We start from the raw sequence: 17,546 nt of genomic DNA on the forward strand, positions 1-17,546 counted from the left end.
ATTTAAACTTCAGCACATAGATAGATCGGGTAGCTCTCCTAAGATACTGAAGCCATGCAAGAAGACATTACTGTAATAATGCAATTTTACAATAACGCAGGATTACATCACAAAATACATCTGAAAGCCACAATAATGGATCTTAATGGTAGAAGGAGAGGATACATAATCCAGTCTGCTTCTTCACGGATGTTGTCAAGCAAGCAGGATAAAAAAAAAGCCGGAACACAAGTTTGCTGACTCAAACATGCATAACATCCGATCAAATTCCAGATCACACACGGCAAATTAAATATTAGAAGCTAGGCGCTGACCTAGCTAAACACAGGGAATTGTAACAGGAAACTGTGGGTGAGGAGTGCAGCCTACAATCTCTGTGTGTGTTCAAAAAGGCATAGTCAGAAGCACTCAGACACCTCACAGCACAGCCGCCAATTACAGCCACCAAAGGAAATTCAAACGCAGAAACTGAAGACAAACTGTAGCTAAACATTTAGGCATCTACCATGCAATTATGTGGAAGTACACTAGAATTAAAGAGTTTTTAAACATTTTAAAAACTCCTATAAACTTTTTAGTGAGCTTCCTGGAGCAGGAGCTAAATTTGACCCGAGTGAAATTTAGAATGTACAGGGATGGAGCAACAATTGATTAGTGGGTATCTGTAATGATCATTTTATTGCTTGGACTACTGCAGTCCCTTTTATAATAAAAGCATTCTGGGCTCAAGTCGTTCCAATCTCAACAGTAGCAGCCATTCCAATGGGACAAACCGTCAGATCGATGCGAAGATGAATTTCTGTTGTTGAAAATTTTGGTTTACATAGCTCTACGCCATGTATTCAGCTGACAAGTATAATCATAACTTAACAGCCTAGAAGACTAAGTGTCGACTAAACAAAATGAATTACCACGCAGCCCTACTCTGAAGTCTAAGCCAAACAGGCTTGCCTGGTGGAGAAAGACTTTTTACGGGCCTCGCGCCGTACTGGCAGGCTGGCGAAAGCAGCTCGTCCAGGTTCACGTCGGAGCACTCCGCAAGGGAGAACGCAACGGAGAATCGACTCCTGGGGCCAGTCGCTCAGACGTGAGCCAGCCCTAACAAACCCTCTCGCGGGAGAAACTGACAAAAGAGCAAACTGAGGAATCAAATGTTACCACTTAAGCTTCACAATGCAAGCGGATGACGTGCTTCAGTAGCAGGTTTCAAGACGCGCTGCGATTTGATCCGTATGTCTACATTCCAAAAGGTTCAACAACCTAGTCGCTAAGCAGCCAAATACTTTGCACCAACAACAGTGACGGTGGAAAAGCTGTCAGACCATCTGGGAGGGGAGGTTTCACAGGGACCCAGCAGTAAGGAACACACTGAAACCAGAGGAAACAATATTGCCGTCCAGAACAATGCCATTTGGAAATTATCCTGCCAAAGGGGTCCCTTCTCCAGCAACATGCAACAGCGTGAAACGCGTTAAGGGTCTTTGCGATGTGGAAAGAACGAACGGCCAATGATCACTTTACTTTTCGTGAAAACCCAATTCGTCTGTAACGCGTGGAGACCAAAGAAAAGAAAAAACACGTCATTTTAACAGAAAAGGCGAAACACAACAAAACATTTATTTCTGACCACTACAAGAAACCACCATTTAAAGTAATTAAGAACACAAGAATGTTGACTAATGAGAGGAGACCGTCATTCATCCCACCTCACAGTTTCCTAGTAGCCAGGGTGACTGGAGGGTCTCATTCCCTCTTCTAGAAAGAAGCTGTGGTATCCAGTTTCCACAATATGGCTGGGCAACGTGTTCCAAACTCCCACAACCCTTTTGTCAAAATGTGTCTGCTGTTTTCAGGGATCCTCACTGCCTTGTCTGCTCACAGCTACAAAAATGCGTTTTTAGTCATAATTTTTTCTTTAATGCTTGCTATACACATCTGTAAAAATCTCGTTCATCTATGTCTTGAATTATGTTAAATAAAAAAGTCAAAGCAAGGAAAAACACAGCTATGGGTCTTAAATATTTACCCAGCTGAAGCCAACACCCTGGCTCCTGCTAGGGAGGAGGGGGTGAGATCTTGAAGTCACCTGCTACTAGCAACCAAACATGAGTGGAATGATCTCTCATTAGCCAACTTTTTGTTCTTAAATAATTTACCGAGAGAACAAAATGACAAACAATTAACTTCCCGCCTATAGGTCTGTATAATAAAAACACTAATTTGACTTCCCTCTAAGTTGCCAAGATCAGATACATCAGCAAGTATAATAATGCCAAACAATCCCAAACCTCTGTTGAATAAAGTCACTTTAATTGGACGTCGCCTATTGACATGCTATGATTTTCTGCCACTTTTAAGCATTCTTGAAGGATTCCTGGCATTTGAGTCGAGGTGGGATTACTGGTTGGGTTTCAGTCACGGCATTAAGTTTCCTGTTTGTGTATTCCACTGCTAGCAATCCCTGAAAATCCACACGCAGCAAAACTAGTCACCAGGAAATCTCCCTGGAGAAGAGGGGAACCAGAAAAGCCATAGGACACCAGCTCTATAGCAAAAGGTCCGATTACCGTTCGCTTCATTCACAGCTTGTGAACACCATTTCTTTTCTACCAAATGTTTTACTGTTTTTGAAGGGGAATATTTACGACCTGCGATAGCAGTAAGCAACATTCTAGCGTCTTCATTATCAAGTACCTGGGTAGCCTGAAAAGTATATTTACTGTGAATAATTCAGGGCCATCTTTTTTTCTCCCTCCTGTTTCTTGCCTCGGGCAAAAGACAGACTAATCGAATTTCACTGGTTAACCAGTTTTTAAACCGGTGTCTAAAAAAATTTCTCACGGCCTCTTTTTCTATTTCTAGCAGATCTAAGACTTGCCAAACAGAACAAAATCAAAATGGCGCTTTACAAGCAAACACCAAGATCACAGGTCGAGTCCAGAGGGAATTTCACCCAGGAAAAAGGCCGATTCGTGTGGCTGTGCGAAGTCGGATCAAAGCCCGAGCTGTGAGAATTTGCACACCCCAACTCATTAATGAGAAGGCCAAACGTCTGGCACGACGTTTGCGCCAACTATTTTTTTTAAAAAAAAAGAAAATTTCAGCGACTGCTCTCCTCGGGAGTATTGTCCGTGCGCTTAACTGCGGATGCAGAGGAATTATAATCGGACAGTTACTGAACAGAGAAGACTCAAATGTCAGTCTTGTTAAAAACAACCTCCTCGGCGAACTCAGTTAAGGCAGCGGGATTATTTTAGGCTTAGCCCGAGGTCTAGAACCGTCACTGGACTTCCACCGTGACTTGGTGAAGCTCTGAATGCCTGTGGGCTGCTGAACGCTGTAGGGGCGCAGTGGGAACAGCCCAGGGGGTGCTGGGTGGAGCCATGCACGGCGCCTGCGGAGAGCCTGGGGTCACCCGAGAGGTCACACGGGTGGAATGCCGAGGTGGCGCTGGTGGTCTTTGCAGGCCGCGACTCACGCTGGCGGGATACAGAGCAAGGGCCCCGGGGGGGCCGAGATATTTGCCTTCTTGGGGCGGCGGTCGGAGCTCCGCCCGCTCTTCCTCCTCGTCTTCCTCCGGGGGGTGGACGACGACCTCGGGGATGGGCAGCGGCTCGGGAGCCGGGAGCTGCGGGGGGCAGCTCTCCGAGCGGAGGGGCGCGGCGGGGGTCGGGGGCGGCGTGTTGGGGGGGGAGGGCCGAGGGGTGCTGGCTCTGGAGGCGGCCGGGCTGGCGCCGGGCAGGAGGGAACTTAAGAGGGCGGACATACGGGAGTCCCGCCTCAGAGACGGGCTGGAAGCCGACAGGCCCGTTTGGAGGAGAGTAAGGTAGGAAGCGGACAGGCCCTCCCCTGCCAGAGGGAAAAGTAAAGACAGAGGGGGAGAGAGGGAGGGAGAATAAGAAATGAGGAGACGGACAGTGGGAATAAAAGTACAAAAAATAAATGGATCATTGACATATTTTAGGAACACTGCAACGCATGCAGCAGTCGGGGGGCATGAAGGGATGCAATGGGGGGGTGGTGGTGGTGGTGGCATGCAGCACAGTCCGAACGATGCCAACGTGTGCCAGGCAGGTGAGAAAGCAAGAAGGTGGGGGTGGGGGTGGGAAGGCGTGTCCACACGGGGCGACCCACTCGTCCACACGCGGACAGGGACAGGACAGCAGAGGGTGTCTCTTACGGGTGGCGAGCACAGTGAGTGGACAAAGCAGTGCCATCTGTATCCACAGGGCTTAGTACAACATCAGCACTGTTGATGTTAGCCAACACCTCTCTTGTTCTTTGCTGTCAAACAAGGACTAACACCTTCAGTTCAAGAACGGAGAGGCGACAGCTCCTGATCTGCAGTTTGTTCAGGCTGCTTGCAGGTTTTTGCTATTTTCCCCATGATCTATTTTCCATTTGTCAATGATTATCTGGCAAAACCCCCTTCAGAGCCATGAAATTCAGGCCTAACAAAAACGAGCACCTTTTTTTTTTTTAGAAACCTACAGTAACGTTTAATTCCTGACGAGTCTACGCAAACTAAATCTGGACAGAAAGGTTTTGCCTTTTCAGTTTTGCTTCCGATATATCCTCACTAACAAAAATAAATGAAGCTAAATATAATAAATATAATAAAACCCCCATGAGAAACATACAATTTTCATTTAAATATATCTAATATTCAACAATTCTTTTCTCCAATTTGACCCGTCGAGCTGCAACTATTCCTTTTAGGAAGCAACACGCAGTCAGCGCAACACAAACCAGAGTCAGAAACCCTGCCTTGTGTGCAGGTCTTACCCCCCCTGTCCTTGTACTCGTTGAAAAACCCGGCGAATGCTTGACAATGGGCACATTGCGCGTGTTCATGCATCACACGCAACGCACATGCACGTAGAGCACAAGGCAGCGGAGTCGGCCGTGGTTTATAGAAAACGCACTGCTGCAAAGTGTTAATTAATAAAACAACAACAACAACAACAAAACAACAACAACAACAGACGGTCACTCGCGAAGCCAACAATACGAACCCAGAGGTTTTTACACTGGCTTCGCGCGAAGACGCTCTTCGACCCCGTTTTTTTGTATTCCCCCGCGGTCGAGAGGGTCCCACAATCGGACAGATCCCCCGACCCCCGGCGAAAGATCTCACCGTTTTTCTCAAGCAAGTGCGGGTCGGAATGTTTCTTGCCTATGTCCGCGAAGGAGCGCACCAGCGGGATGCGGTTGCTGAGCTTCTTCTCGTTCTGGTGGTGGTGCCTCTTCAGCATGGCCTCCCGGACCTTCTCGCGCAGAGACTCGTCCAGCTGCCCCGAGGCCACCATGCTGTCCATGATCATATCTGCCGGGGCGGACGAGACCCGAGTTAATGGCAGTCATCCCTTATACCGCGCTACTCTGGACGCCCCGCTCCAAGCTCTCTGCAGGTGATGGGGGCTCCCACCTCCACCACCGCCGGCGTGCAGCAAGATGGAGGGGCCTTGGCGGAGGACCACAGCACTCCCCCGCGCTGTCGCAACTCCAGCTGCAAAGCCTCTGGCAGCCTCCTTTTTCATGATTCAAAATAGGCCGCACTCCTGTACAGCATCACTTTCTTAGAAATCCCTGAAAATCCACACGCAGCAAAACTAGTCACCAGGAAATCTCCCTGGAGAAGAGGGGGAACCAGAAAAGCCATAGGACACCAGCTCTATAGCAAAAGGTCTGATTACCGTTCGCTTCATTCACAGCTTGTGAACGCCATTTCTTTTCTACCAAATGTTTTACTGTTCTTGAAGGGGAATATTTACGACCTGCGATAGCAGAAAGCAACATTCTAGCGCCATTTATCAAGTACCTGGGTAGCCTGAAAAGTATATTTACTGTGAACAATTCAGGGCCATATTCCCCCCTTTTTCTTGCCTCGGGCAAAAGACAGACGACTAATCGAATTTCACTGGCTAAAAAACAATGTCACCAGTTTTTAAACCGGTGTCTAAAAAAAAATTTATCACGGCCTCTTTTTCTATTTCTTTTTCATGATTCAAAATAGGCCGCACTCCTGTACAGCATCACTTTCTTAGAAAATGGATGTTACGTCATCTGGCGCCACGCGGTCAGCCACCGCCCTGAAGGGTTTTCGACAGATTCAAGAGAGTCGACCTCCCCCGCGGCGCCGAAACCCGCGGTTGACTCCCCTGGAGTCTCGCGGCGCGCTCGTAACGGTTTTCCTAGAAAGGAGCCGCCCCACGCGGGTGGTGCTCTTCGCCCACCGACCTGCGATCTCGTCCAGCGTGTTGGCTCTCATGTCCAGCAGGACCGTGCCGTTCATGATGCAGCTCCGCAGCTCGAACAAGCTATGCAGGGACAGCGTGGCCACATACGGCTTGCTCCACCTCTCCCCGCCGTCCTCCACGTCCTCCTCGAATTTCAGCCACCTGCAGTCGGAAGGAAGCGATTAGGAGACTGTTCGTGTCTCGCCAGGTGTCCCTGTACTGCTGTCTCTCCAGACAGGGGGAGATGGCCCTTGCCTTCGGATCTGGCGCGCCTTAAAGAAGGAGAACACCTCTCCTTGGTAGATGCACATTACACCTCTCTCCCCGCAAGCAAACAGCCGCATAAACCAAGGGAGAAGTCTGCAACCGGAATTTCAGAATCACCTTCCGTGCCTATAGCCTCTATGAAGCTTGCTCTGAAGGGCTCATTTAATGACCAAGACACAGTTGAGAATTACGTGGCACAATAGCAGTTCATCCCACGCTGTTCGGTGCTAGGGGTGGAAAGATTAACACTACCGCCCAAGACTACTGCATACTTATTTCTTTGTTGTGCGTGTTGTGTTGTGTTTCTTTGTTAGCCCTATACAATTTCTTGAATTAGGAATTCGTCTTTTCGCATACCCCAGCTTTTCTCCAGGGAGACACAGACACACAGACAGGGAGAGAAGCTGGGGGTCAGAGCGCAGGGTCAGCCATTGTACAGCGCCCCTGGAGCAGCTGGGGTTAAGGGCCTTGCTCAGGGGCCCAACGGAGTAGGATTCCTCTGCCGGCTGCGGGATTTGAACCGGCAACCTTCCAGCCACAGGCGCAGATCCTGAGCCACAGAGCCACCACTCTGCCCGTTGTTCATCCGAATAAGGACCCACTTACACCCGAGACTCTAAAACATAATGGGACTTAAATGTAAAAACAGAAAAGAAGTCTCTGACCTGGCTGTCTCTTTCCACTCTGTGGCGTGACCGTCTCTGAACGACAGCTCATCCAACTCGGTGAAAAGGTCGTGGGGAATGTGCTCTTCATCGTCGTCTTCTGTGCCCAAGATGAACTGGACTCTCTGGGAGGGGGTGTCTGGGAGGTGAAAGTCAGAATCACAAAGACTTAGACAACTGCACCAGCATTCACATACAGAAACGAGTAGCCCTTCTAAAACCAGCCCTGCCTGAGGAGCAAAGAGTGGCAAGAACAGACGAGACATCCGTGACCACCTATGCCATTTTGTTTTGAGTAGCGCGTGTTATAAATGCAAACCGTTATATCAACTGCTGGCATTTGTATACTGCTTTTAATCCCTAGGGATCTACTTCATCCACCTTATAGGAGGGGACCTACATCATCCACCACCAGAGTGCAGCACCCCTCTGAGCCACCAGCACTGCTACACAGCAGACCAAGAGGAGAAGGAAGGAATGACAACAGCTGAATTAAAAGGACATGTAGGTAAAAGCTTACTATACAGGACCAAAGCAGAATTTAGACAGGAAAGTACTGAGGACCCCAAGTTTAAGGTCTGCTAAAAAAAATAAAGGCACCTTCTACAGCACTGTTTCCGGGGATCTTACTAGGGAACTGGTCTGGGCATTCTGGATCAGAGTGCCGCCTACTGGTCCAATAACAGCACCTGTATCAGCCCCCTGGTTTTTCTTGTAGGTGCGCCATCCCAGTATCATCTGGAATCTGACAAGATCAGGCTATGGGGTGGACACTGCTGGTTGAGGCTTTGTGCCCTAGCTGTACTGCACTCTCTGACAGGGTGGCTATAATTGACTTTTTCCATTGGGAAAAAAAAAATATTCTCTGAACAAAATGCAAGTGACACAGCATTTCTCTTACAGTTTCAAACATGCCTCACCGTCTCGGTCTACGTTTTGCTGATGTATAATTAGAACTACTACTAAAGAGGCCTAGCCAAGAGCACAGGAATGCGTGTAAGCAGATAGCTGTCAACAGAGAAACCCTACACCACCCAGAAGAGAATGTGCCCATCTCCACAGCGGATGGAAAGAAAGCAAGAGGTGTCACAACATCCTTTAGCTTCTGGGAGTTTTTCTTCTGGGAAAGCCAGAATAAAACTGTGACCCCACCCGATAATCCCTTCCCATCCTTTCAGAACGTTACGGCTTTCTATTCAAAGGATACCTTTGACTTTTCAAGCCTCGTATCGCAACAAAGGTGCCGGACGGGGTAAAAACTAATGCGATTTTTTCCTTTTTCCGTTTAAAGAAAAATTATAAAGCATTTTTATACAGCTTTTTGATCTTAATTGACTTCCAACGCCAATACACGTTTGATGCTGTGGATGTTCTAATGGCTGTATTGGAGTTTTGGCTTTTAGTTTTTCATTCAATGTTTCGTTTGTTTTTTCCTGTAACTTCTATGCGTTTCCTTTATAGGCCACACTGAGATAATTTCACCACGAAAGAAGCTTAAATTAAAGAGATATCCTCGATACCATACAGCCCTATTTCTTACTTGCAGAGCCATACCAGCCATTAGTTTGTGGCTAGCACCTCCTCAAACCATTCAGATGGAAATTTTAGGACGGGATGAACCATTCCAAAACAGGCATGATGTTAATAAAATGACAGATTTTGAAAACATGGAGTTCAATGTTCAGTTTTAAACGAACTGCCCTGGCATACCATGAATAAAAGCACAACAGTGAACCGACAGGATGCGTCAAAATGACCTCCTCGCTGATTTTTTTTTTCTCCCGTTGTGGCCGTTTTTCCTCTATCTGGGTCTTAAATAACCCCCCCCAACGGATGTCAGGAGCTCAGACAAAGCCCGGGTCTCAGACTTCGCTCTTACAGGTGGATCAAACAAGACGGCGACAGAAGAGGCCTCGGTAACTCACGACACAAAGCGTCAAAAGAGTTGAAAAAAAAAAACAAAGGAATTTCAGAGAGGTGGCGGGCGGCGGGTGGTTCGCGGTGAACTTCAGGCGGGAACGAGACGCAGGGGGCTTAATGTAATCCCCTCGGCGCTCTTAAAAGATGGCCGCGCCTGACCCCTTTCACTTAAAACCCGAGCCCCTTCTCCCTGGCCACTGGAAGAGGAAGAGGAGGAGCGGGACGGAGCAACAGTACCGTACGTCGGCGACTCCCGGCCATCCTCGCGGTCCGAGCCCCGGTCCTTCCTCCTGCGGTGGTGCCGGTGCCCGCGGTGCCGGTGTCGGCGCCGGCTCTGGCGGCCCAGGGGCACGTGGACGCCGATGTACACCGCCCTGTGGCCTGCGGGGACAGAGAGGAGAGCGTCCAGGTCAGGCCAGCCGGGAGGTCTGACCGCTGCAACACCGAGGTCCCAAAAAGGGCCCTTTCCTGTTCATGCGCTCGGGGATATTTCGGGCTTCCTGCAAAGAACCCAATTAAACCTTCTTTCACGTCCAAACCTGGCTTGAAGAACTCGAGTTTGATATTCCGGAATATTCCGCCTCCTGCCGCCGTCGAAGTGACCTGCCATGGTGATGGCTTTCCAACGGGCTTAAAAATCCCGGTGAACTGCACAAATAGCCTTGATATTCCACAGTTCGGATACACTGCTAGGAAGGGGCTTGGCACTGCACGTCCTAACCGGTTTCTCTGCGAAAGACGGTTGAAATGACACAAGACGGGTCACGATCTGTTGCTCGGCGCGCGCTGCACCTCGACTCCACCTCGCGGGTTCGGACAATCCCAGGAACCCCTCGCTGAAGCCAAAAGGGTGGTCACACGCACCTCCAGAGCTCTTCTGGGTGCTGCCGCCAAAAGCACAGGAAACGGGCGAGGCCAGCGATAGGGACACCCTTGCTGCTGTACAGCCTGTATATCCTCCACACGCCACTACCCCTCTGATTCAGCTCCCACTGCACGCAACAGCCCACAGCTTCACCCCTGGCACTGCTGATGTCACCAAACCTCCCCTTCCTGCACGGGCCTCAAATAACACCAAGACGCACTGGAAGTGAGCGGGGGAAAAAAGGCAACCAACTTGTCAAGATGGGGGTTACTGTAGTTTACTTCTACAGAGTGCTAATCTACACGCGCGCACACACACACTGGTCCCAATTGCCGGGCAGCTAAAGTTCTGGGTATCAACAAGTAACTGTTTGGAAAGCTAAAGTCAACAAAAAGGCAAGCATACTTGTGGGTCTAAACATCTACAGGAATGGACAAAACGGCGGGTAATTCACGCAGGTCAGGGGAGGCCTCTCCTTGCATGTAAGAAGCAGCTGGTTTGGTTTATCCACAGCACAATGGGTCTCCTCTACTTTACCAACAGCCAGCTTCCCTATCTGAAGTGCATATTTGTTTCGATATGACTCACCACTGCTGAGCGAGAGGATTAGGAAGAATACCTTCTGTCTGAAGCCACCTCTCATTTGACTGCCATCCCTCGGTTGATAAAGACCAACCGCTGCAGCACCACCATGTACTTAAACACTGTGATGCTGCGAACGCAGTGGGAGAGAGACTCCAATGAAAACACGGGGTCTCCAGATTCAGCACAGGCATGACTAATCACTGCCTCTACCGCAAGGGAATCAAACCACACAGTCCTGGCCGCGCAGAAAAAGGAAGGCCTGTGTATTAATACGGGAAATTCAGTCACTTCTCCATTTGAACATACAGAAAATATAACCAGAGGAAGAGCACGCCAGACGAAAAGGTCAGCCTGCGGATTGCACTCGCGCCCTGTGCACAGAGCAGAAGCCTTTAAGCACCTTTTAGTAGCACCGGCACCGTGGCAATGCAGTAGTGCTGGCTTTGGTGGTGCAGCTCTATGGTACATTTTTGAACTTCATCTCTTTTCCCACAGCAAAGCAGAGCGTAACATGGCGAGGCGAGTTCACTGCAGGAAAACGTCGGATCTAGTGAAGCCCTTTCAGCGTCTGTCTTTGGAACACATCACTTTCGAGCTTTAGATTTTGTAGATCACGTGCTGTACGCGAATGGTCAAAAGCCTAGTCATTAGTAAGGGACGCACAGAACATCTGCTCTCAAGGAGACAAGCTGCCCTCTTCAGAAAGTTGTAGCATTTGGTCCAGTTTCCTTGTAAGGGACAAGAATTGGGTAAGGATTCACAAATTAGTAAAGTTCACAAAAAACCTTTCGGCCAACCCGGCGAGATTAAGATTGTGAAGGAATGCATTTTTCCCCGTTATGTATCAGGTTATAATAACTGCTACGCCTCAAAACAAATCTCATTAACTTCCAAAGATTTTGCCCCTTTGTCCACCAAGTGGTACCCCTTCAGCTCAGACCAACAGCCCTGTTCGAAAGGATCTTAAAATCAGTTTCAATCCCCTAATTAAAGCAAGATCAGGATCTGATCGTTAAACTTAAATCTGTTCCCATCTCATAAAATCCCAAAGTCAAAACGTTATTACCAAAATCTTATAAAGAAAGAAAAAAAAACGGTATATGTCAGATTGACAAGCACAGAGCATTTACTTCTAATTAAAGCAGTTCAGTGTCCATGATGAAGACAGGAGCACTGCATGTCAATTCTTGGCTTCTCTTAAGCAATCTACCCAACCAGTATGGTTATAGCCTCTGCTTCATTGAAACTGTACCTCTTGCTCTGTTGAAATGTTTATCTCCCTTATTAGTTTTCCTATTGGCCTTCAGTTCCAACACCACCCTCGCCCAATTACTGCTCTTTCATTTAACCGTTTTTAATACTTGGGATACAGCCAGTTTCCATTAACACAGGCATGGAAAACCAATCTGCTGGTTTGAAGTAATTAAGATGTACTTCACCAGAGCAGATGACCCAGTTTTCTTAGACTGGATGCCTTCAACACGCATGTGATGAGCAGTCCTGCCTCCTATGCAGTGGGGACCCATTTATAACATTAGAGCCTTGACTATAAATCCTTTTAGAGCTACTGGCTTCAGCCTTGCGGCTCTAAAAGGCATCTCAAACGAAAGAACAACACGGGCGTCTGTGTCCGTTTCCTTGAACGGACAGAAGCTCTTCCCAGCACACAAAAGTAAAGCACTCGGCGAGGCACTTTGAACACCAGAGACGGCTCTAAGAGAGAGGAACGCAAGATCTGAAAAACTATCAGCTGAAAAACAAGAAGTAATGGCCATGCCTAGCAAGAAGGCTTAATCCATGACGAATCTGTAAAGGGCTGGTTCAAGCAGGAATAAATATTTAATCCTGTACAGATGCACTGTAAGGATTCAGGTTTTAACTCTAGAGGGTCCAGTAATCAAGATGATCTAGTTTTAAGAGGAAGCTGCCGCAGAAGAAAACGAACAGGAACCCTTCTCAGCTCTTCCTATGCCACTTCTTCTGCAGGTTTAATCAGGAACCCCGGGCACTTTCAGAGTAAACCATTTTGCCCATTTCTTTTCTACTGCCAGTCCCAGTGCTGCTCATATTCGTATTTGAGTTCCCAAAGCAATAAGGCCATTTCATCTTTTACCAGAAAGATGGATATCTCGTGTAGAGACAGAGATGTTGACGGATAAAATGAAACCAAAAAAGTGCCCTGCAATATTCTGACGCAAGACGGAATGTCCCTTTCGATCATGCCTGGGCTTAAACTAGAAATCTCACCTCACTCATTGAAACCACATTCATTAGATCACTGGCATGATATGCGATACAGAAAAACACTGAGCACTGCAGAACCTCACAGCAGAAGAATGACTGATTTTACTATTACTCACTTGTACATAAAAACAAAAGAGCACAAAATGATCATTTCCACACACCTGCATGTATGTATGTAAAAGTAATGTTTTAAGCACAAATCGGTGCATATTTAATTAAAACCAAACCATATAAAACTGTAGATGTAACTGCTTGGAAAGAAAAGGGCCACTAGGCAAAACTGTGATAATTAGGAACCTCCTTGTGACTTTACCATCCAACAGTTCTTATTTACATCCCTCAATTGACATCTAGGTATTCCCAATGTCATCAGTCAGAGAAGTCGAATGACCTTCTCTCCTCGTGTCTCATCTTTAGAGGGTCAGTGTTGATTGCAGATGAAAAGAATAAAATACACTGTCTATACTCCTCAGACGTCACAGAATGCCATACAACACAAACCTCAGCACATCCTAGAGGAACAAGGACTACTTCAGTGGTCAGTGTTCCTGTGCCACATATTGAACTCCTTTTCTTTATCCTTTGTTTCAGCACTGTTCCCATCCAACAGCATTGATATGGTTCAATACAGACTTAGACAAGTTCACCTTTAAGTGGCTGGCCAAGAGAACTCGGGCTTATCAGGTTTGATGCAATTCACAAAGTTTTTAAAAAGGCTTATTTACCCGGTACTGTAGCTGAATCCAAAACTAAAAGCACCTGAACTAAAATCCAAAGCACTTTTCAGGAATCAGATAAGGCTGCTGATCTTCATACTAGCTAATTGTCTTCATTCTGCTGCTCTAGTGTCAAAGCTCTCCTTTATATGATACTGATATATCTATGCATGTTAGCCGACTTGACACACTGACAGCAGTGTGGAATGTACTGCTGTAAAAACGATTATTTTCAGGCCAATTTTCTATAGCTGGAAACAAAACAAAAAAGATGTCTTATAGGGCCAGAAGGCAAATGCTCATAACCATGTGCTCATAATAACCAAGATTAAAACCTAATGTATTTTTTTTCCTATTAATAGCCAACATCTCTTTTATACCTCTGTAAAAGAGGCTGAATGTCATGGAATAACCAAGTCAACCAATCTATAAAATGATTTACAAATTCTAGATTTACAAACATTAATGTAAAGCAGAAAAAAAAAGGTTGTAAAAAGACGTCAGGAGAACGGTGCGGTACTGTCACATAGCCGGACGCCCTTTCGAGTTCCAGGAAATGAGCAACAGGCCTATATTCTTTGCTATTTTAGTCAGAAGTGGAATTTCAACAGCAGCTCCAGTGAACTTGAACAAAAAAACAAAAACACTTACTTTCTAGCTCTTCCTTCTCAAAGTTTGTGTTGATTGTGGAGCTGGTTTTACCAAGATCCACAACGGCTTCCTCATCATGACCCTGAATGAGAGAAACGGGGAAAACAGGCTATGAAAATCAAAAAGGACAGCGCTCGCAGAAGAGTGGAGACAAAAACAGCTGGAGGGCAAAAGAAAAACAGAGGCATATATCGACTTATACAACCGTTAAGCTCTGGCCAGCGCAACTACAGTATTTACGTCCACTTGCTCAATTTTAATTACTAACTCGAGCAAAAGCTTACTTGCTCGTTTGAGCTGGCATCCCTGGAATTAAACCGAGTGCCAAGGGACAAGAATGGATTACAGTTTCAGTACAGATGCAAGCCAAACGCCCAAATCATCTCCCTCTTAACTTTACCCGACCTACATACAAGAGCAGGATAAGTGTGCCCAAATCCTCTTTAAGAGGTGTCAGTTTCAGACCTCCGATCAGCCTTGCCAGCACGGCGGCATTCGTCCCAAAGAAAGGTAAGACGTTCCTGGCTGTGCTTTTCACTTACCGAGTGGCAACAACCCTCCAAATGAATGACCCAATCATGACCCCCCCCCAGAAAAAGTGAGCGCCTAAAAATGGTTACTTTCAACAAAGAGCTATAAATCACTATATTCCAGACACACCAAGATTCCTCTATCACTTGATCGTTTTCTTTCAAAATCTTTCCCATTTTGGTTAATGCCAAAACCCTCAGAAAGTCACCAAGTCAACCTCTGTATTTGCATGGGAAACAAAGGAGAGAGGGATTTAGCCAGGACACCAGGATCAACACTTCTTTTCCTCCCAAAAGGGTCATAAGATCTTTAACAGCCCAGTAGTTTAACCCAAGTTATAACTGACATCTCATCTAAAGAATGGCACCTCCTTTGGTACAGTGTCCTCGGTCGACATGTCAGGACTTGGGTCAGGAAATTCTGCTCCAGTTGGAAAAGTGCCAACTACTGGTCCGCCAGCCGTACTGGTCTCCCCTCCCAGTACGGACCAGGCCTCTCATCACGGACAAGATCAGGCTAAAAGCTGGCAACGCCGATGACAAACGACGTCGCCTACGACAGCACCGAACAAGCTTAAAAGAAGGCAAAGAAATCAAAAGAGAAAATGTGAACAGAGCTCACAGTGATGCTGAAGATGCCTGCGTTATTTCCCATCTTCCAAGAATTTCCAAGAGGATCTAAAAATCACCACAGGTGACAGCTCCCCACACAGATTCGATGACGTTTGCACATAGTTTATCACTTAGAAAGCCCACCATCTCCCATTAATGCGACGCTGACGCACACAAGCAGGTCTGGAATCCCAGGAAGGAGTTCAAGTATGCCTCAACGGAAAAATAAAGGAATTTAGCGTCATCCTAGTGTGGGTAACACTGCCGTGTGGATAAAGCACAGCAAACCGGGATTAAAAAAAAAAAGGAAAAGATAAATCAGGCTGAGTTTTTCTTTCTTTCTCCACACCTACTTCTGCAGGTGGTAGAGGAGATGATTAATCAACTACAGCTCGCACCTGTGCCAAGAAACAGAACTTCTGGGTTCAGCAGAGATCACAAGAAGGGCTAGAAGGCCTCAGATTAACTACTATAAGGGATATTATACCCCCAGCAACAAGTACGTAAACAGCTTGGCAAATCTGGCTAACTTGAGAGATCACAGACGTTCAGGCTTGGACTGGGTCATGTCAACTCGTCTGAGAGCAGAAGCTATCGCACATCAGAACTGACAATGGACAGAGAGTACAAACACCGAAATAGAACAGCACACACCTTTTCCCCTTCCGTGAATAATGACTTCTTTCGGTACGAGCAGGAATCGGTATCCTTTGGAATTGTGAGATAAAAATGCTTAAAACTGTGCATTTTATGAAAGTGTGGGAAAAGCAAAAAATGATCAGGTATTCCAAAACTGTACAGGTACCGTCAAGACCCACTGATCACTACCTTTTTTTAACAATAGCTTTATTGTTTTGTTAAGATACAAGAATTTGCATACATAAAACAATACGATAATTATACCCCCGAATATACTCATCCCTCCCATATTTCTTTCTCTGGGACTAAAAGTATCATCAGTTTATAGCTAATGTACTAGTTACTCTCATTTTTACCTTGGATAGTACTACTTAACTTCACAAGGCCTTTCTCTATCTCTGTGCCTTGCTTCAGTGATTCTGTACAAGAACTTCTGTCGCTTCAATGCGCTATGAATTTCCCACTTGACAAAAGCACAGTGCATCAAGTCTTCACTGGACCAGATCCAGTTACAGTCCGTATACTTTTTGTTTTTTTAATAAGCTGGCTGGATACTCAAAATTCAAGGAAAATGCTGCCAGTATTTGTAGGATGACAAACAGGAAGGTGATGAAGCAAAGATAGACCTGTGCCGAGATAAATATGTGAGCGATTCACCGTCAAGTGAAAAGGTCCCTCTGCATGCGTAAACAGATGTAAATGCCAAGGAAGAAGGCAGATTGCAAATGTCTATTTCTACAGGACTGTGTTACCGTGTGGATACGACGTAATGCAGCCTCTTACAAAGCAATCCAATCTGGTTTGTTCTCCACTGAAAAGCCGTTACAGCTCCTACCGAGGCCCTCTGCACACTGGACACGCTGTCGGAAACATTGCTTGCCAAGTCTGATGCTCACTGGCTGTATTAAACCGCACCGGTAATATTCAAAACAGCGTGACCTCTAGAACGAACAGATGTCATAAAGCTGATGAAGAATGTCAAAATGCAGTTGGTTCAAAATAAAAAAAATGAGATTACACACTACTAGTTCTACAATTTAGGTTAAAGCATATGTATATAATTATGTATATGCTATATGCATAGGGTAAGAAGCATATTCCAGATTTCTCACTTGCTCTTCTGAATGCATTACCCTCTACTCTCTGGAGCCAGAAAAGCCATACAGTACCTTCATATACTTCCAGTCTACTAACGTGAGCTTTTCAGGACCCCTGATTGCTCTTGGTAGTCCTTTGATGTCGCTTTTGTGCTTTTTTCCCCACATCATACTGGGTGGTATTTTTTACGGAAAAGGCAAATTCTTATCTATGACCTTTATTATCTGAAATATTTTTACAAGTGCACATTTTACTTTAACAATGCCACACTGATGAAGGCGGTAGCTTTGAAATTCCAAACCTAACTACATGGGATGAATGGCTAACTCTAGCAACCTTCAGTTGTAAACTGTGCTCTTCCAGTTTTATAAGAACTATTTTTCCCCATCTAGTGTCCCTGCAGAAGGAATTGGACAGATTTTAGTATAGACCTTTCCTCTATTTCTTTAAAAACATTAACAGCTGTATACAGGAATGGCAAACCAATTTCCAGTCTCATGACAGTTAATTAGCAA

At 46.2% G+C, this 17,546-nt stretch overlaps 1 protein-coding gene across 12 annotated transcripts in view; it reads right to left on the reverse strand.

Annotated features, from left to right (window-relative positions):
- The window catches only part of slc4a7 (solute carrier family 4 member 7), a 71,385-nt gene that overhangs the window by 22,982 nt on the left and 30,857 nt on the right, over nt 1-17,546 (reverse strand). For 8 of the 12 annotated variants that reach the window (XM_069195215.1, XM_069195217.1, XM_069195214.1 and 5 more), the window contains exons 2-7: nt 14,153-14,234; nt 9,329-9,472; nt 7,172-7,310; nt 6,241-6,401; nt 5,138-5,326; nt 3,526-3,849 (exon numbers count right to left, since the gene is read on the reverse strand). In XM_069195215.1, coding sequence (XP_069051316.1) covers nt 3,526-3,849; nt 5,138-5,326; nt 6,241-6,401; nt 7,172-7,310; nt 9,329-9,472; nt 14,153-14,234 — 1,039 coding nt within the window. The remainder of the gene's footprint in view (nt 1-3,525; nt 3,850-5,137; nt 5,327-6,240; nt 6,402-7,171; nt 7,311-9,328; nt 9,473-14,152; nt 14,235-17,546) is intronic. The other 4 variants (XM_015356940.2, XM_015356937.2, XM_015356934.2 and 1 more) reach the window with 2 other exon arrangements.

Source organism: Lepisosteus oculatus, chromosome 10, assembly GCF_040954835.1.
Source record: "Lepisosteus oculatus isolate fLepOcu1 chromosome 10, fLepOcu1.hap2, whole genome shotgun sequence".
NCBI lineage: Eukaryota > Metazoa > Chordata > Actinopteri > Semionotiformes > Lepisosteidae > Lepisosteus > Lepisosteus oculatus.